Source organism: Jatropha curcas, chromosome 9 (genome assembly GCF_041381405.1).
Source record: "Jatropha curcas cultivar XTBG-Jc1 chromosome 9, XTBG_Jcur_1.0, whole genome shotgun sequence".
Classification (NCBI taxonomy): Eukaryota; Viridiplantae; Streptophyta; class Magnoliopsida; order Malpighiales; family Euphorbiaceae; genus Jatropha; species Jatropha curcas.
Window position 1 is genome coordinate 561,464 of NC_143159.1, and position 19,456 is coordinate 580,919.

The window sequence follows — 19,456 nt, forward strand, 5'->3', positions numbered from 1 at the left end:
ACGCCTACGTGTACGGTGCAAGCAGAGTTTCAGTTAATTTTAGGCCTTTTGTTTGCTTATTTTGCTTGGGAAGGATAGAAGAAATGAACTCCTGAAGTTGGCAAAGATGTTGGCTTCTTTGGATCTATTTCCGGCGCCTGCTTTTGGGTCTGTATCACCTTCTTTAGGCAAGAACTTCAAAAGGGTAATTTTTTTTCACATTTTAAAATAAATTTAATATTTTTTATGGCTTTTTCTTTATGAAGTTGCTAGTGTGTCAGTGTCACTGCTTAATGGCCTGCTTGTTTTATTGTTCTGTGTAAATGGCTATCGTATTCGCTGGAAGCCTTCCAATGGTCCAAGGAGTTCTAACAATCGGGGAAGTCTTTGCCCTTGCTTTAGTTAGTTTCCCTCCTGACCCGAAAGCTGGTGCTGATGCTGATCCGGCATATTCATTCTTATTCTGGAATCATTTTTTTTTTTGGCTTGCGTCTGATTAGCTAGTTGGTGAGGATGGCTCGTTTTCTCCACTCGCAGCTCACTCGCTAGTAGATTGCCATTGGATACAACATTCTTTCATTATCGCTACGGACATATAGTTGGCTTCTCTTATTACTTTTGATCAGATACTTCCTTTTTTTTTTTTAGTTTTTTTTTTTTTATTATTATGATGAGTATTTGATTGTTTTCTTGTTTAGAGGGATGAATGCTTCTAGTTTCATAATGAACTTTTTTTGCTTACTGCTCCATATTTGTTTAAAATGGTAATTTGTCCACGTTATGCTGAATGTAATTATTTCAAAGAACTAAATTATATATGTATATAATTAAGTTAAAGTAGTCAGCAGTTTGACTAGCCTTTCCTGAACAAACCTTTTTTTATTATTATTATTTAAACTTCTTGTAAACCTGGAAGCTGGAATCGTATGAGCTCTATGGCATTGACAATTGATGATTATTTCCTGTGTTTTCAAGTCTTTTTAGTGATGTTATAATCTGCAATTTGCTATTCTCTGGATGTTTCTCGCACCAATATACTGCTTGATTCCTTATCTAATTTCTTTGATAGGCTTTGGGAAACAACCTGCACAAGCAAAAACTGATTGGACTGACTTTTGAGTCCCGAAAGCTGCATGGTTCTCCCAAATTCTATTTCATGCCAGGAATCTCAACAAATAAGAGGGTAAGTTTTACAATTTTAGCATGGACTAAGGATTTCTGTCTTCCATGGTTTGCCCCAATTATTCTTTAAATATATGTGGAGGTGTCCCATGAATATTGATTGGCTTGTTCACTTTTTTTTTTTTTTGGTTAATTTGTGAAGGAAGTAAATATCTCTAGTGAATATAGTTTGGAAATAATATTTAACAATGTGAACTTAATTTGTAATATCTATGGGGCTTCCCTTTACAAATAACAAAGCATGTGTGAAAATATTTGCTTCAAATATAGGAGTATTGAGTGGGTTTATCTATCTTACTGTACAATTTAATCAGAAAGTATTATAATAAGCTCAACATGATGTATTGTCATTGTTTGGTGCAGCATGGTCTCACAATCACAGCTGTTATGACAGATGACAACACAACAATGACAAATGAGAAAGAAATGGAAGATATTCATCTTTTGAGCATTGATCCTGGGTTGGGACCATTTAAAGACCACTTCAGTTATAGAATGAAAAGATACAGAAATCAGAAAGAGCAAATTGAAAAACACGAAGGAGGTCTTGACGAATTTTCCAGAGGTGCTTTTCAGTAGCATACAAGTTTAATCTCTCTCTCTCTCTCTCTCTCTCTTCACTTTCTTTTCCGACAAATACACATAGATAACGTTTCCAAATAGTTCATCAGTACCTATGCATTGATGCAATCTTTTCTCATGAGCTGTACTAGCTGCTTATATAATACTTGAGAAACTGTTTTTTAATTTCCCAATTCCTTGCTGTGTATATATATATATATATATATATATATATATATATATATATATCGGGTAGTTTTGTTTGAGAGCTTATAAATTTGGCATTCTTGCCAATCTCTTGCTTGGATCTTGAGAGTTCCTTCCCTTATGACTTAAAGAGCCCTCTTTTTATTTATTTATTTAGTATGTCTAATCTTAGTTATATATGCAATATTAAACCTTCTACGTTCACCATTATATAGGTTACCTGAAATTTGGATTTAATAGAGAAGAAGGTGGCATTGTCTATCGTGAGTGGGCCCCTGCAGCTGAGTATGTTCTCAAAATTCAACTTTGTAAAATTTGTCATCACTGTTAAATTGTTTTATTAAACAATATGTCTTTTATAATGTAGGGAAGCTCAAGTCATTGGCGACTTTAATGGATGGGATGGTTCCAACCACAAAATGGAAAAGAATGAATTTGGAGTTTGGAGTATCAAAATAACTGATGCTGCTGGAAATCCAGCAATTCCTCACAATTCAAGGGTCAAGTTTCGATTCAAGCATGGTAATGGAATTTGGGTTGATCGAATTCCAGCTTGGATTAGATATGCCACTGTGGACCCTTCAAATTTCGGTGCACCATATGATGGTGTCTACTGGGATCCTCCAGCTTCAGAAAGGTACTAATTTTCTAGCTTCTTGCATTGAAAACTTAGTCAAGTTACTTAAGGATCATTGGCGTAAGGATCCCAGATATACAAAGATATAGTGATTCATGCATAATTTGTGCTTACTTTCATCCTAAGTTATGATCTATTTTATTTTCCTAAAAATGTTGAAAACATAGAAAACCAACACTGAAAATCCCTATAATGATTCATATCTACTTTCATCAGAATAAAGAGAGCCTCAGCATGCTTAAATAAGTCCTTTGCGAGTGACTCTTTCTTTGATATGTAGGTATCAATTTGAGTACCCTCGGCCTCCAAAACCCAGGGCCCCACGTATATACGAGGCTCATGTGGGAATGAGCAGCTCAGAACCTCGTGTTAATACATACAGAGAATTTGCTGATGATGTTTTGCCTCGCATACGGGCCAATAACTATAACACAGTTCAGTTAATGGCTGTGATGGAGCATTCCTATTATGGATCATTTGGGTACCATGTTACTAACTTTTTTGCTGTAAGCAGTAGATCTGGAACCCCTGAGGATCTTAAGTATTTAATTGATAAAGCTCATAGCTTGGGTTTATGTGTTCTGATGGATGTTATTCACAGCCATGCAAGTAACAATGTCACTGATGGCCTTAATGGCTTTGATGTTGGCCAAAGCTCTCAAGAATCCTATTTCCACACTGGAGATAGAGGCTACCATAAGTTATGGGACAGCAGGCTCTTTAATTATGCTAATTGGGAAGTTCTTCGCTTCCTGCTGTCGAACCTGAGATGGTGGCTTGAGGAGTACAAATTCGATGGCTTTCGGTTTGATGGAGTAACTTCAATGCTGTACCATCACCATGGAATCGACATGGCATTTACTGGGAATTATAACGAGTATTTCAGTGAAGCAACTGATGTTGATGCTGTTGTTTATTTGATGTTGGCCAATTCTCTGATTCACAACACCTTGCCAGATGCTACTGTGATTGCCGAAGACGTTTCGGGCATGCCTGGACTTGGTCATGATGTCTCTGAGGGGGGAATTGGTTTTGACTATCGCTTGGCAATGGCTATCCCTGACAAATGGATAGATTACTTGAAAAACAAGAGTGATGAAGAGTGGTCAATGGAGGAAATTGCATGGAGCTTAACTAATAGGAGGTACACTGAGAAATGTGTTGCTTATGCTGAGAGTCATGACCAAGTAAGGGATAAGGAAATTCTTGTTTTCTTATTTTTGTAATTAGTTTGTTGTATTTGTGGCATTAGTCCGTTGGCCCATGTCACAAATAACTTAACAAGAATTAAGATAATAATAGAAGCCACTTGGTAAAATAAAGAACACATAAAGGCAAGAAGAAGCAGGACAGGAAGAGTTCAACAAAGAAAAGTTATCTTGATATCCTGTGAAGGGAATTTGCTCACTGTTGGAATTCTGATCTATACCATTGTTTCTTTCTTTCTTTCTTAAGAACATTGGTATCTTTTGTTTCTGTAGGCCATTGTTGGTGACAAGACAGTTGCCTTTTTGCTAATGGATAAAGAAATGTATTCTGGAATGTCTTGCTTGACAGATGCTCCACCTATCATTGAGCGAGGGATAGCACTTCACAAGGTTTGACTTAAACAATCTCATGAGCACGTTCCTCAGTTTAGTGGTTTTTACCACAAACACTGTTACTGCTTCCAGTTTTACTGTACTTTTCTCTGAATCCCATCCATGAGTCCCTTACGACTCATGCTTGGCTTTCCTTGTTGGGACAAAGAGAATATATTTGTCCTGAAAGTGGCTGGGGTTAGAGTTTTGTTGATTGGATTCAGCTTTCAGATTTGGATTTTGATTTTTTGATTATTGTTCTCATTGATGATTCTATTTTGCAGATGGTACATTTTTTAACTATGGCATTAGGCGGTGAGGGCTACCTTAATTTTATGGGAAACGAGGTAAGCAATGATTAGCCCAATTATTGCCTACAAACTCTTGAGGCTTCTGAACTGCCAAACCTAGGTATTTTCTCATATGAGCAAAGAATGTCATCAACATTTAGACTTCAGACTCGTCAAAATTTCAAATTCACTAAACTGAATATTTTTGGCTTATCCTAGGTTGTTTAGTATGTTTTCCAAGATTGCTTTAAAATAAACAGGAGCGACATGGTCAAATTATGAGACCAACCAATAACTTTTTAATTCCACTAAGACGCTTATTTGTGTAAGACAGTAAGAGTGAGAGCAACAGAGTGATTAGGACAAACCCTTTTTTAAAGGAAAAAATAAGGGAAAGGATTTTCATGCACGCTGTTAGTTGCTACTCAGTTAGTGATGAATATTTTACAGTTTGGCCATCCTGAGTGGATTGACTTCCCAAGAGAAGGCAATGGGTGGAGTTATGATAAGTGCAGACGCCAATGGAACCTAGTTGACACTGAACACTTGAGATACAAGGTTTGTGGACTCGCTTTCATCAATTTGAGTATATGCTTGATATTGTCTGCTTTACGTTGCAAATCATCTATAAGCACCCATTCCCTTTGTACTAATGCAGCATTTGCCAACAAACTTCTTTCTTATTGCTAAGCCCTAAAATCTTAAAATATTTCATAGGTCACAAGCTAATGTATCCTGGGGTGTTTGATCTAGCAAGTATTTCAGCAAATAAAGATTATTTTTCTAATGGCCCATTTAGATTCTATAATAGAAGGTGAAAATTGGGCAATGGTGGACTATATCGTGACTGTTTGAATAAGTACATGATGAAACTGCTGGATAACTGAACAGGATAAGAGAGGATAAAAGTACTAGACTTGCATGATCATAGCGTGTGCATCCCAAACTTACAGATTAGTTTTCTTGTTGAGTGTTTTTTATACGTTATTTCTTTTATTGATTCTAATCTTTAATTCTTCTTTTGTTATTTCCATTTCTTCTATAGTTCATGAATGCATTTGACAGAGCTATGAATGGGCTTGATGAAAAGTATTCGTTTCTTGCATCAACAAAGCAGATTGTGAGCAGCACAAATGAGGAAGATAAGGTACAGTCTTTAAATGTCTCTATCTCATAGACGTAAGATATCCAACCCTTTTGTTTCATTCTGGAAACGGGGTCTAAACCCTTTTGTATGCAATTTTAGACATGGAGCATATAGATGATAGTGCATAATGATTATTGAAGACACTATGTACTAGTGGCAAAAATTTGTCTCTAAATTGGCGATTCATAAACATCGTGCCACAGAAAGAAGAGTGGAAAAGTGGCTGGCTGAAGTTAGTTATCAGGATGTGTAGGAATAATCCATTTTCAGGGATGCTGTTTTCCAAAATAACATTTTGGTTAATGTTTCAGTCGTATAAGATAATTTCATTCGATAATTATTGATTTTTTCACATTACAGGTTATTGTCTTTGAGTGTGGGGATCTGGTCTTTGTGTTCAATTTTCATCCAGAGAATACATATGATGGGTATGTTTTTTGTTTTTCCCTGGTAATCAAGATATTCAGTTGTTTGGTCTGTGGACATGTGGTTCTGTGCATACAGATTGAATGTTAAGAGATCACATGCTACCAAGTTTATATATAAGGATTGCATTCTGATGATAAATTATTTGTATGGTCTTTCCATTAACCCTTTATGTTTCAATCTGAAACATGCAGATACAAGATTGGTTGTGACTTGCCAGGGAAGTATAGAGTTGCACTGGATAGTGATGCATGGGAATTTGGAGGACAAGGAAGGGTAAGAAATCCTCTGCATAAAGAATAGTAAAGGACAACAAGAACTGGTTTTGAGTTCTTCTATACTTATTTTCCTAATATAGTTCCTCTCAATACAACCTAAAACTAAGGCACCTAGGTCTAAAACGATATCTTAATGCTTATCTTTTGGACATATCATACTTATGCAACTTCTATTATAAGCCAGTTGTCAATTAAATTACTGGTAGAAAATTCTAATAATTTGACTAATCTCCTTTTGGCTTGAATTGGCAGGTCAGCCATGAGGCAGAACATTTTACATCTCCTGAAGGGATACCTGGAGTGGCTGAAACAAATTTCAACAATCGTCCGAACTCCTTCAAAGTACTTTCCCCAGCTCGCACATGTGTGGTAAGTTCCATATATATATGTTTATTAACAAATACAATGTTATGGTATATTACCTCGCGACAAAATTGAACAAAACAATTTTTTGGCACACATATGAAACACTGAAGCTTCACTGGAGTTTGGTGGTTCTGAGCCATTAGTTTAACAGATTCTAGGCACTATGTAAGCATTACCAATTTTTGTCTCTGCTGTTTGGAGTGATTCTAAGAATATCATTTTCTTTTTCAAAGGCTTATTACAGAGTTGACGAAAGCCAAGAAATTAACAATGGAGGCAATCTGGGCGCTGTTGATGAGACATTGACAGCTGATGCTGTAGAGAAGCTAGAGGTTTCTGAAGAAGTTGTCAAGCAGAACTTAGCCACAGATACAATGGAAAAGAAGGACAATTTGGAAGAAGTAAACACCAAGAAATTAGCTGCAGATACTGCGGTGAACCAGGAGGATATTAAAGAACCTGCTGATTCGACGATGAATGGTGATGCTGGTCCAACTATGGCAGGGAATGTAGAAGCAGAAGAGATTGAGGGAGGGAAATCAGATGACTAAAAATCTTTCCTAGCTTCTGTGAGATGAAAATCCGAAGTGTTGAAATATCTCATTTTGTGAATAATTTAGTGCGGAATGCTTAACTAAGGGAATGTTCTTTAGGGTTTAAATTATGAGGTGATTTTGTATGGCCTGCATTAGCATTTATGCTCTTGTAAATAAGTGGCACTGGCAATGCTTTTAAATAAGCTCTGCATAATAAATGTACAGGTTAAGAAGAATAAGGTAGCACACAGTTAATATATCCTTACAATATATTTCAAGGAAAGAAGCTCATTAACATTATTATTATTATTATTATTATTATTATTTTGTATATTATGGGAGGCTCGAGGGATTGAAAGAACACCGTTGGTTATACAACATTGACGATTTAGCTGTTTATTCAAAAAATTGAAGAAAACTCTTGAGATCGATAAGTCTTGGATCTATTCAATCAATTTTTCATAAGGGATTTGGGCTTACGTATAGAATTTGCGTTTTCTACCAAAAATTCATTGTCTTTTTTCTACCCATTCTGCTAATTTCTCAAAATGCAATTGTGTAGTTTCATTCCTCTTGCTTGTATAGGTTTAAACGACGCCGCCTCTTTCTATTGACAGCTTCCTTAAGATAACAAGTCAAGTCGCATCTTTGTAGGCCCAAGCCCAAAGCTTCATGCCACCATTAGCCAGCTTTGTCTTGACTGGCCCAGATTGAACAGCCTTACACGTCTGCATCTCCGACTGCATCAATTTTGATATCGTCGCCTTACACGACGGCTATTGCAAGCTAACTTGAACAATAACGCAACTCAAAGGTCAAGGCCAATCGGTCGTATCTGAACAGGATCAGGCCGTTTTGACATCAAGAAAATAACATGGAGAAAAACAAGTATAGTATTATAATCCCAACATACAACGAGCGGCTCAACATTGCCCTCATCGTCTACCTCATCTTTAAGCATCTCCGGTACTTATTCTCCTTTTTAGGTTTAATTGATTAGTTAATTATTCTTTTGGTGAGTCAATGTTTTGTTTGTTTGACTGAAGTTAGATTGAGTGGTGGATTAATGTACTATTGTTCAATATAGTAATGAATTAAGTGAAATTCGAATTGGGAGAAAAAGATTGATCAGGAAGAGAACATTTTTGCTCTTTTTATAGTTATTGAAGATAAGTAAGAGCCTTTGAATTTAGAAATTGAATTGAATTGGAGAAAATAAGGGGCAGTGACCACGCTGTGATCACATACTGGATGCAACTATTCAGTTAGGTTTAATTGGTGAATTTTCCTTTCATTTTCAACATAATAAATCGTATCTGTGGTTGATTCATAAAATTGAAGGCAAAAAAAATGGAAGCTTTCATTTTAGATCCTTCTAGTTTGTAGGTGTTACATCAAGCACGAACAAGTATTATCATTTTTGGCCATTCTGATATCAAGTTCCTCAACCAAAGAAGAAATTTTTATACCAAGTAATCATTTAGTCATGCAAATGTAGGAGGGATTAAGTTCTCCTCTGGTTATATTTAGCACATGAATCTGTTTTCGCAAAAAAAATTAGAAGAAACTGAGATGCCATTGGTTGTTGGTCATTAGAAATTTAGTTGCACAAAAGTTTCTAATTTGTTTTGCAATAGTATAGGTCACAAAGATACCTTTGAATGGTTAATGGCTAGTGAGGAACAGTGAAACAGTTTACGCAAATGCCATCAGAGAAATGCCCATGTGTTAAACAAGCTATTTTTTTCTTGTTCTGTCAGGGATGTTGACTTTGAAATAATTGTTGTGGATGATGGGAGTCCTGATGGTACTCAAGAAGTAGTAAAGCAGTTGCAGCAAGTTTATGGTGAGGATCGCATTGTAAGTACTTTAGCAATCGAGCATGAATATTCAAAATGAACTGGTGGTTGATCAATTTTGCTTGTCCTGACTGCATCTATTTTGCTCTTCTTGATGATGCAGCTTTTAAGACCTAGACCAAAGAAGCTTGGTTTAGGTAGGTGCTTTTGCCTTTATGTCTTATAATTCTTGGAAACTAGTTTTTAATGCATTTATCTCCTTAGGAACGGCTTATGTTCATGGATTAAAGCATGCATCTGGAAATTTTGTCGTAATCATGGATGCTGATTTATCCCACCATGTAAGTAATATTAACTTGTTATTACACTCGTGGATGTTTAGCATTCAGATTCATTTCTATTAGAGAAATTTGCTGACCCATAACCTTATCATATCTTTCTTAGTAATCCCTTTCTTCCAAAAGAAATTGATAAAGAAACTGAAACAAGAAAAAATTATTTCTAAGCTTACCTGCATTTGGGATTGAAAACCATATCATAAATTGTAGCTCTAGTTTATCTACTCTTAGGTTTCATTGATCTATTCTTGTGACCCTTGTTTTACAGCCGAAGTACTTGCCAAGCTTTATCAAGTAAGAAACCTTCCATTCTACGTTTGTATGTTATTTCTATTTTACCTTCAATGCCTAATCGCTTGAAGTTTTCTTCCATTATTCTATATGATATGCTAATCAGGAAACAATTGGAGACTGGCGCAAGTATAGTCACTGGAACCCGGTATGTTAAAGGTGGCGGTGTACATGGGTGGAATCTTATGCGCAAGCTAACAAGTAGGGGAGCAAATGTTCTTGCGCACACACTGTTGTGGCCTGGTGTATCTGATTTGACAGGGTCTTTCCGGTAAATGAATGAATTGATGCTCCATTCATTTTCATATACCTGGCACATTGAAGCTCATATTTTCTTTGTTTCCTTCTCACAGACTGTATAAGAAATCAGTGCTTGAAGATATCATAAGCTCTGTCGTTAGCAAGGGATATGTCTTTCAAATGGAGATGATTGTCCGGGCTTCCAGAAAAGGCTACCATATTGAGGAGGTAATATTTTATTTTTATATTTTCAGTTTGGTGGGTGACAGCATGCATGTGTTCAGGGACGAAGCTACTCATTAAGAGAGGGTAAAAAAATTGCTTTACATTTCCAAGGTTCAACTTGATTTTTCTACTATTTTTAAAGTACTCCCACCACTTTACTCCCCTGACTTGTGTGTTATATGGTTTGCCCCTCTTTTATTTAGACTCTGGCTTCGTCCCTGCATATGTTACTTTTTCTTTGCTAACTTCACTTCTGGAACTTGAAATGCTATCTCCATAAATGTGCATATACAGTTCCGCATTGATTAAAGGTGCTGCTCTCTTCAAAGCCTTTCTAATTCTTTATAGAGCTCAAAAATTGGAACTGATAAAATATGCAAGTGGCATATATCACAGCTTTAAAGGATCAATAATGCAAAAGATCTCATCTCCCCACCCCCAGCAACGTCATCATTGTACATTGATATGCACCAAAAATACAAAAAGAGATTTAATTGTATCATTGCATGATTGCTGCCTTGTAGTTTTCTTAAATTTATTTTATACGCCTTTTGCTCTCTGTACCTTGGCCCATTTCAGTTACTTATGCTGTTCTTTTTGCATAAATGGGAAGTTCTTTCCAGTTGACACTTTGCAGAATTATTAAATTATTCTCAGCCTCTGGCTCGTTTATTTTTCACAGGTTCCAATTACTTTTGTTGATAGAGTTTTTGGAAGTTCAAAACTTGGAGGATCTGAAATTGTTGAATATCTGAAAGGCCTTGCATATCTTCTGGTTACAACATGATAGGCAATATCAATTATGGCACTCTATTCTTACATACTTTTTTACAATTTTTATTTGACCTTGTATTCCATTTGACCTTGTATTCCATGAACTTCTGTCGTTGTCCTTTTTTGCATGGATCAATAGATTATATGACACTAGACGATATCAAATTCGCTCTTGTTTCTAGTCAGTAATCAACTTCTGATGGATTAAATGCTGTAATTCAGAAGCAAATTAGATTCTTTCAAACAGCAATACAGTTTTCTCTTGATTCTTTTGGTACATGGGAAAATCTGCTACAGTTTTACCTATCTTGATGGTTTTACCACTATTTGCTGCTCTGGTATCTTTTTGTCCTTCTCTTTTCTATTTACTGTTTGGTTTGGTTTGTGGTGGATATGTGATGCAACTTGCTTCGTTCTTGGAAAAAAAATGTTGCAGAGCGATTTTGCTGCCTCTTCAACAAAAAAAAATAAAAAAAATAAAAGAAACTTATGATTTGTGACAGCAATGGCATTTGGATTAACTGATTCTAAGATCATATAACGGTGAAGGAATATATGCACAACCACTTGATATCTGAATATCTCATGCAAAAGCAGAGACTGAGATAAACTATTTACCGCAGACATCAAAGTTTGTCCAAATATTTTACCGGAAAACCAGAAAAACCACTAATCAATTTGAACACAAATGAAATCAGATCCAGTTGATCCTAAATCCAAAAAACAAGATAGCAACATAACAAAAGAACTCCTAAAATCCCACTTAACGGTCAGATTTTCCTAACCCTTCGGGTCCCAACTTTCCTTTCACTTGGACACACAGATTTCTCAACATTGAAAGGCAGAGGAGGTTTCTTGTTCTCTTTGCTCAAGCTTCTCAATGAATACCGAGGATTCGCGCTTCTCTCTACAGAATAAGCAGCAGACACCGATTTCCTCAAGCTTTCTAATTTCTTCGAATCCCTTTTCTTTGAGGACTCAACGGTCACTCCAAGATGATACGGAGTCTTTCCCTCTTCCTCTGTTTCTCCTTTCTTTCTCTTCAGCCTCTCGTTTCTCCTTGCAGAGTACACCTCATAAAACCTTCCTCTCTCAAACAGGGGACTCGAGTTAGTGCTCGAATTGTTACTCAGCCCCACACTTGTTGAACTTGCATTTCCAAGTTCGTCTTGAACCATCCTCGCTAGAGCCCGTAACTCACAGGACATGGTGTGATTTTCGGATCGAAGATCCGATTCTTCCATTTCCCGTGTCAGATTTGGTTTCTGGGATTTTGTTAAAGAACCTGACAAATCAATGGTTTCTATTACAACCCAAAAGAGTTAAGAAAATGACAACAAAAAGAAGACATGAGACAAGGTAACTGATACCTGGAGGAGTTTGTACAGAACTGGAACTTGATTGGAGGACTCGACGGGGACGGAGCCGGATCGGCGATTTGGCAAGTGGAGGCCTACGATCAGACTTCATCTTTGACATTAATGAAGAGAAGAACAAGCTAGACGAAGGTTAAGAAGAAGAAGAAAGATGGGGAATATGATTAATCTTCTGATTTGATATGTGTGAGGCTCCTCTGCTTTTCGTTTTGGCTTCTCTCTTTTGAATGTACGCTTTGCTTTTCAGGCTTTTGTTTTGAGACGGTTTGATTTGATATAAGAGGAGCGTCCCAACGGTCATATTTTGTGTTTGGGTTTGTTTTAATTTTGTCGTTTATATATATTTTTTCTGAATGGGTATTCGAATTTAAATTGTCTAAGGTTTGAAAAGTCAAGGGCTCACGTGGCATTAATATGAAGATATCCTTCCTAAAATGTTGATATTTGCTTTTATTGTCATTGAGATTTTTTTTTTTAAACTATAGGGATCCACGCTGATTAATTCGGTTCAGAAATTATTATTTTTTTAATTTAGATATTAATGCATTTTAAAATTAATATCATTAATATTAGAACTTCTTAAATTTTAAATATTAGATCACTTTTCTTTTTATCTAGTCTTAAATTACAGCCTATTTCTATTTTCCCTTTCAAGTAAAATTGTCTATATTAAAGGGACAAGGGATGCACAGGTCCATAGCATTCAACTCCATATCTATTCATATAATTGAGGTCCATCATCTACGGATAAGAACTTGAATCACGTCCGTCCATCTTCCCAGTAAAAAGATCACTTTGATTCTCTGTCACTATGAGTCCAAAAATCGTCGCCTCAAAAGATATCAAACGCACAGAGAAGGAGAAGTAGGTGAAATCTGAAAAGAGATGGAACGGCTCAAGTGCTCTGCAAAATACGTCCCTCTTACTCCAATCAGTTTCCTGGAACGCTCGGCGATTGTTTACCGAGACAAACTATCCGTCGTCTATGGCGATGTCAAGTATACCTGGAGAGAGACTTACCAGAGGTGCATCAAGCTCGCTTCTGCTCTCGCCCACCACGGGATTTCCCGTGGCGATGTGGTAATTAACTAATCATTCCCTTACTCTATTGTTTTCTTCGTATTTATTTCTTCATGTATTTGTGCTGTGATCGTAAGAGGAGATATGCATACGATCGAATAGATCCAATTAGAGCTGTGGTAGATGAAGAACTGGCTGTTTGGTATCTATTTGGCTGCTTATGTTTGGTTATGTCTTTTGCTCGGTTTTCGATGGCCCAGCGTTACCCAACTAAGGAAAAGTCTCAATTTCAATTTATTCTTGCATGGGCATAGAACAAAATGCATTTTTTTATGCGAAATCGTAAGCTAAAACTTACAGTACTAATTTTTGGTTTTTGGACTAATGAGGGAAAGAAGTCTTGTAAGTCTTGTTTTTCTTTCTCATTCATTTCTTTCCTCTTTTTTTTTTTTTTTTTTTTTTTTTTTTTTTTTTTTTGAAATGTTCTGAATTCTTATTTATTTGGAAACAAGAAGAAGTCGATAGCTATGCATCAATTCTTTCAGATTTTCTGACTTCAGATATTCAATACCTGCTTCAATGAACCATTAGGAAAACTGAACTCTGGTCATTTGACTAGAGGTAGATGGGCTTGGAAGTTCTCTCTATCTGATAGGTAATATTGTGGTTGCCCATGGTCTCACCCAGGATTTTTTCTGGCTCAATGGATGTTTATCAGTCTGGTGCAATGAATGGCATGCTTTCCATATCCTTAATCTTTCATTTCACCTAAAGATTAACCTTTGCTAATTTAAACAGGTTGCTGCATTGGCTCCAAATATTCCAGCATTATTTGAACTGCACTTTGGCGTTCCAATGGCTGGGGCAGTTCTTTGTACACTAAATATACGCCATGATTCAGCAATGGTGTCTGTGTTACTGAGACATTCAGAGGCCAAAGCCATTTTTGTGGACTACCAATTTCTGCCAATTGCTCAGGGAGCTCTGGAACTTCTAACCAAGACGGGATCCAAGCTGCCCTTCATTGTCTTGATCCAGGACTGTAATCAACCAGCTCCTATCTCCTCTAAAGGGAACTTAGAGTATGAGAGTCTTCTAGCAATGGGAAAACTGGATTTTGAGATAATACGACCAAATGTTGAATGGGATCCTATTTCACTTAATTATACCTCGGGAACCACATCGAGTCCAAAAGGGGTGAGAGGCGCTCATCTAAATAGGCATGGCCACGGTTCCGGAACCGGCGGTTCTGGTTCCGGAACCGGCGGTTCCGGTTCCAGAAAAGCTGGAACCGGAACCGAACCGAAATTGGCCGGTTCCGGTTCCGGTTTGGAACCGTCCGGTTCCGGTTCCGATCCGATTACAAAACCGACGGTTCCGATTGGTTTTCCGGCGAATCGCATAATTTGAAATTTTAAATTTTGAATACCGGTTTAAAAAAAAAATTATATTAACATAAAAAATTTAAAAATACTGTTAAAAAATTTTAAAATATCAAGACCAACTAAAAAAAAAATTTAAAAATACACCTAAAAAATTTCAAATTTTTAAGACCGGTTTAAAAAAAAATTTGAACTGATTTTTTTTTTTTTAAGTTTGAACATAATGATTTTTTTTAAAAAAAAATTTGAATTGATTTTTTTTTTTTTAAGTTTGAACATAATGATTTGTTGTTAAGACATTTAACAACAAATTTAAAAAAAAAAAAAAAAAAAAAAAAAAAACAAAAATCTGACAGTTACAACGGCTAGAACCGCCGGTTCGAACCGGCGGTTCTAACCGGCCGGAGAACCGGCGGTTCCATTCCGGTTCCGACCGGTTCTATGGAACCGCCGGTTCTGGTTCCACATTTGCTGGAACCGGAACCGAACCGGAATTTTCCGGTTCCGGTTCCGGTTCTCACCGGTTCCGGTTGCGGTTCCGGGCCGGTTCGAACCGACGGTTCCGGTTCCCGGAACCGCAATATGGCCATGCCTGCATCTAAATTCTGATAGGACCGTTGAGAAAAGCCCAAGGCCCTACAAGGGTTATTCTAGAAGAAACAAAAAACAAAGAGGGCAGCATAGGAATTAGCAACACTGTTGGACACATCAGCAGATTCTGTTAGGGGAAATCATATATATAGCTAGCGATTGGAATGAGAGAGGAAGGAAAAAGATATAAAGTTTGTTATTTTGGCAGGGGGTCTCTCTTTGTATCGGGCTGGTCTTGGGGGTTGCCGGCAACTTTTCTTTTTTACTTTATTTTCCCTTTCTGTTATTATCTTTCTTATTCCTCAATCAAGACCTGCTTGTAAATCTGAAATCCCATTTAATGGAAGTTCCAATCTCTGATTTCATCTAACCTCTATTTCTTCTTCTATCTTCTTCTTTAATTTATCTCTGCTGCGTTCTTAACTCTAACAAATGGGTCTGACCTGCCGGATCAAAAAACAAAGATAGAATCCAGAGTAGAAACATTAGAGAAGAACGTATCTACAATTTAAGCACAAATATCCTCCATTGAAGACACCCTTTCCACCTTGCAAAACCTTCTAGCTGATAATACAGAAATCGAATGCCTCCTTAAGACCTTAATTGCCGGAAAAGCACATGCTATTATCTCTGAAAGCTCTACCCATCCTCACCCAAACGTCCAAGAAGAAACATCCTCCCATACAAACCACACCACCACCAGACCTTTTACATATCAGAACTTATCCTTCATACCCAAAAAACTGGATATGCCTACCTTCAATGGCATAGACCCTGTTGGTTGGATAGCAAAAGCCGAACAGTATTTCAAACTCCATAACACCCCACCAGCTTCCCAAATCTCTGTTTCTATGTGTTCTATGGAAGGAGCACCTCTTCATTGGCTTAGGTTACTACTTCGTTTTCGAAATCCTAAGCTGGGTTGGACCCAATTCAAATCTGAACTCATCAATGGATACAACGGCGATGTGTCCTCTAACCCATATGAGCTTCTTGCTGCTGTCAAACAAACGGGTACTGTAACCCAATATATTGATGATTTCATCTTCAGAGCTGCTCAAGCTCCAGCTCTCTCTGATTCTCAATTGATCGGTTATTTTCTCAATGGACTCAAGGAAGGAATACGTGTAAAAATCTATTCCTCTAATATTGGCAAATTATACAGGGCTCTGCGCGCGACTCGAGAAGTTGAAATGGAAGTCGCCTTGCTTAATCCAACCACCACCTCCTTTAAACAAACCCATCGTCAAAACATTAGCGACTTACATACTACGCAACGTTTTGGATTTGGCCCAAAATCCATTTTCCCAACTACAACCCGTGCCCTACACCAAATTACTTACCCGACCCGGACATAAATCATTCCCACCCCATCCCCTAGATCAAACGACCGAACACAAACCCTAACCCACCAAAATCGACCTCTTACCCTACCTGCTCCTCCACCGCCACCACCCAATACTACCAATAGATTTCGTGGCATTTGCCATTACTCCCATAATGATTACCAAGAGCTTCAAGCCCAGGGACTGTGTTTCCGTTGCAAACAGCCCTATTCTCTATTACACGAGTGCCCCCAATAAGTCACGAAGAGCTTTGATTGGCGGTGAAGATGATGTTCTAACAGATGATGGTTTATTTGCGGATATGGAACCCAATTCCTCTAATTTTCTCTCTATTGAATTGGATGAAGCTTACTTCTCTGAACTGGATTTACCACTCTATTCAGTGGGGGGTATTTCACGACCTCGTACGATGAAGCTTAGGGGCACCCTATCACTTCAAACGGTCACCATAATGATTGACAGTGGTGCTAGCCATAACTTCATCTCTGGAGATATGGTTCAATCACTCAATTTAATGGTTAGTCCCACGCCTCCCTTCTTTGTCAAATTTGGGCATCGGATTCAATCCAGAGGTGTTTGTAAGAATTTAAAGCTTCAGTTTGGTTCTATTGGGATAACAGGGGATTTCTTTGTTTTCCCTTTAGGCGAAGTTGATATTATTTTGGGTATTGCTTGGCTAGAGACTTTGGGGGAAAGTTAAGGTCGATTGGCTGAAAATGACTATGGGATTCAGTCATAATGGAAATTGGGTAACTCTCGCTGGGGATCCTTCATTTTCCCGTTCTTCAGCTTCCATTAAGTCCATATCAAAGGTAGCTATTGATGACATTGAATTTTCTGGGTTTTTATGGGAATTATCTACAGACACAACATATCCAGCCAACTCAACATCCCTCTCCTCTAGTCAATCTTAGCAACTCCAGCAGCTCCAATCGAAATTCCCTACAATCTTTGAGGACTTAAAACACCTTCCCCCAGCCGTCCACAAGACCACAGAATCATACTTGAACCTGGACAGGGTCCTATTTCAGTAAAGCCTTACAAATATGGGCATCTCCAAAAGGATGAAATTGAGAGAATGGTTGTTGATATGCTTTCTGCTGGAATCATCAAGCCCAACTCTAGTCCATTCTCTAGTCCAGTTTTATTGGTTAAGAAGAAAGAAGGAAGCTGGCAATTTTGCGTCGACTACCGCCAACTTAATAGAACAATTGTTCCTCACAAATACCCTATTCCAGTTATTCAAGAATTGCTTGACGAACTATACGGAGCCCAATTCTTCTCGAAGCTGGATATGAAACAGGGATTTTATCAAATACTAGTGGCTCCTTCCGATACTCACAAAACGGCCTTCCGCACTCAGTCAGGGCACTATGAATTTCTGGTAATGTCGTTTGGATTAACCAATACCCCAGCCACATTCCAAGCAGTTATCAACGACATATTTCGACCGCACTTGCACAATTTTGTTCTGGTATTTTCGATGACATACTGGTTTATAGTAAGTTGTGGTAGGACCATCTACACCACCTAGAACTTGTATTTCAGCTGCTCATAGACCATTCATTTCACTTGAATGCCAAAAAGTGCTCTTTCGGCAGAATTTCTCTTGAATACTTGAGACATGTCATTTCCTCCCAAGGTGTTTCCATGGAACCTTCTAAGATTTCCAACATCTTACAATGGCCAATATCGAAGTCTATTAAAGTTGTCAGGGGATTTTTGGGTTTGAAAGGGTACTATCGGTGCTTCATTCTGAATTATGGATGCATTGCACAGCCGCTAACTCAGCTATTAAAGAAGGAAACAGCTGCTGATTTTCAGTGGAACTCACAACCACAAGCCTCTTTTGATGCCCTGAAAGTTGCTATAATTGCTTCTCCAGTTTTAGCTATGCAAATCTCAAAACCCTTCATTGTTGAGACCAATGCTTCAAAATCTGGAGTTGGTGTTGTACTAATGCAAGACAATAAACCAATTGCTTATTTCAGCAAGGCAACTGGCAACCCTGCAACAACCATATCAGCTTATGAGAATGAGCTAATGGCTGTAGTCCTTGCAATAAGACACTGGAGGCCATACCTTATCGGTCGTCGATTCACTATTCGAACCGATCAGCGTAGTTTGCGTCATCTATTGCGTCATCTTGAACCATCCTCGCTAGAGCCCATAACTCACAGGACATGGTGTGATATTCGGATCGAAGATCCGATTCTTCCATTTCACGTGTCAGATTTGGTTTCTGGGATTTTGTTAAAGAACCTGACAAATCAATGGTTTCTATTACAACCCAAAAGAGTTAAAAAAATGACAACAAAAAGAAGAGATGAGAAAACATAACTAATGACAACAAAAAGAAGAGATGAGAAAACATAACTAATACCTGGAGGAGTTTGTACAGAACTGGAACTTGATTGGAGGACTCGACGGGGGCGGAGCCGGATCAGCGATTTGGCGAGTGGAGGCCTACGATCAGACTTCATCTTTGACATTAATGAAGAAAAGACCAAACTAGTCGAAGGTTAAGAAGAAGAAGAAAGATGGGGAATATGATTAATCTTTTGATTTGATATGTGTGAGGCTCCTCTGCTTTTCGTTTTGGCTTCTCTCTTTTGAATGTACGCTTTGCTTTTCAGGCTTTTGTTTTGAGACGGTTTGAATTGATATAAGAGGAGCGTCCCAACGGTCATATTTTGTATTTGGGTTTGTTTTAATTTTTTTTTTCTATATATGTTTTTTCTAAATGGGTATTCGAATTTAAATTGTCTAAGGTTTGAAAAGTCAAGGGCTAATGTGGCATTAATACGAAGATATCCTTCCTAAAATTGTTTAATATTAAAAAAAAACATCCTAACCCAAGTTTTGTTTTAGGAATGTAGTCGTGC

The 19,456-nt window shown here is 37.6% G+C and overlaps 4 protein-coding genes and 1 long non-coding RNA gene across 7 annotated transcripts; 3 read left to right on the forward strand and 2 right to left on the reverse strand.

Moving 5' to 3' along the window:
- The first annotated feature begins 24 nt into the window (after positions 1-24).
- Positions 25-7,428, forward strand: LOC105635233 (1,4-alpha-glucan-branching enzyme 1, chloroplastic/amyloplastic). 3 transcript variants are annotated; one of them, XM_012218267.4, is made up of 14 exons: positions 25-184; positions 1,049-1,162; positions 1,525-1,726; positions 2,145-2,214; positions 2,297-2,566; positions 2,847-3,753; positions 4,048-4,164; positions 4,431-4,493; positions 4,887-4,994; positions 5,482-5,583; positions 5,944-6,011; positions 6,204-6,285; positions 6,540-6,656; positions 6,887-7,428. In XM_012218267.4, the coding sequence occupies exons 1-14, from the start codon at positions 107-109 to the stop codon at positions 7,202-7,204; spliced, it is 2,616 nt and encodes an 871-aa protein (XP_012073657.1). In that variant the 5' UTR covers positions 25-106; the 3' UTR covers positions 7,205-7,428. The 3 variants fall into 3 exon arrangements, with proteins under 3 accessions (XP_012073657.1, XP_012073658.1, XP_012073659.1); XM_012218268.4 differs by lacking the exon at positions 25-184 and adding an exon at positions 281-408; XM_012218269.4 differs by lacking the exon at positions 25-184 and adding an exon at positions 404-486.
- Positions 7,429-7,890: 462 nt separating this feature from the next.
- Positions 7,891-11,133, forward strand: DPMS1 (Nucleotide-diphospho-sugar transferases superfamily protein). The gene is made up of 8 exons (XM_012218271.4): positions 7,891-8,155; positions 8,950-9,049; positions 9,152-9,185; positions 9,253-9,329; positions 9,595-9,620; positions 9,724-9,888; positions 9,971-10,085; positions 10,765-11,133. The coding sequence occupies exons 1-8, from the start codon at positions 8,064-8,066 to the stop codon at positions 10,867-10,869; spliced, it is 714 nt and encodes a 237-aa protein (XP_012073661.1). The 5' UTR covers positions 7,891-8,063; the 3' UTR covers positions 10,870-11,133.
- Positions 11,134-11,349: 216 nt separating this feature from the next.
- Positions 11,350-12,502, reverse strand: LOC105635235 (uncharacterized). Its single transcript, XM_012218272.4, has 2 exons — positions 12,227-12,502; positions 11,350-12,141 (listed from the first exon to the last, which is right to left on the reverse strand). The coding sequence occupies exons 1-2, from the start codon at positions 12,333-12,335 to the stop codon at positions 11,627-11,629; spliced, it is 624 nt and encodes a 207-aa protein (XP_012073662.1). The 5' UTR covers positions 12,336-12,502; the 3' UTR covers positions 11,350-11,626.
- A 395-nt stretch (positions 12,503-12,897) lies between these two features.
- Positions 12,898-15,609, forward strand: LOC105635236 (butanoate--CoA ligase AAE1). Its single transcript, XM_012218273.4, has 2 exons — positions 12,898-13,312; positions 14,051-15,609. Exons 1-2 carry the CDS (start codon positions 13,118-13,120, stop codon positions 14,660-14,662), a joined length of 807 nt encoding a protein of 268 aa, XP_012073663.3. The 5' UTR covers positions 12,898-13,117; the 3' UTR covers positions 14,663-15,609.
- A 1,487-nt stretch (positions 15,610-17,096) lies between these two features.
- LOC149493402 (uncharacterized) lies at positions 17,097-19,452 on the reverse strand. Its single transcript, XR_016322563.1, has 2 exons — positions 18,654-19,452; positions 17,097-18,579 (listed from the first exon to the last, which is right to left on the reverse strand). It is a non-coding gene; the product is annotated as an uncharacterized LOC149493402 (long non-coding RNA).
- Positions 19,453-19,456: the final 4 nt, after the last annotated feature.

Coding starts and splice junctions, on each gene's coding strand:
- LOC105635233 (XM_012218267.4), top strand. CDS start 107: ATGTTGGCTTCTTTGGATCTATTTCCGGCGCCTGCTTTTGGGTCTGTA. Junction 6,012..6,203: donor CCAGAGAATACATATGATGG/GTATGTTTTTTG, acceptor TGAAACATGCAG/ATACAAGATTGGTTGTGACT. Junction 6,657..6,886: donor CCCCAGCTCGCACATGTGTG/GTAAGTTCCATA, acceptor TCTTTTTCAAAG/GCTTATTACAGAGTTGACGA.
- DPMS1 (XM_012218271.4), top strand. CDS start 8,064: ATGGAGAAAAACAAGTATAGTATTATAATCCCAACATACAACGAGCGG. Junction 9,050..9,151: donor TTTATGGTGAGGATCGCATT/GTAAGTACTTTA, acceptor TTGATGATGCAG/CTTTTAAGACCTAGACCAAA. Junction 10,086..10,764: donor AAGGCTACCATATTGAGGAG/GTAATATTTTAT, acceptor TATTTTTCACAG/GTTCCAATTACTTTTGTTGA.
- LOC105635235 (XM_012218272.4), bottom strand. CDS start 12,335: ATGTCAAAGATGAAGTCTGATCGTAGGCCTCCACTTGCCAAATCGCCG. Junction 12,142..12,226: donor TTCTGTACAAACTCCTCCAG/GTATCAGTTACC, acceptor TTGATTTGTCAG/GTTCTTTAACAAAATCCCAG.
- LOC105635236 (XM_012218273.4), top strand. CDS start 13,118: ATGGAACGGCTCAAGTGCTCTGCAAAATACGTCCCTCTTACTCCAATC. Junction 13,313..14,050: donor GGATTTCCCGTGGCGATGTG/GTAATTAACTAA, acceptor TAATTTAAACAG/GTTGCTGCATTGGCTCCAAA.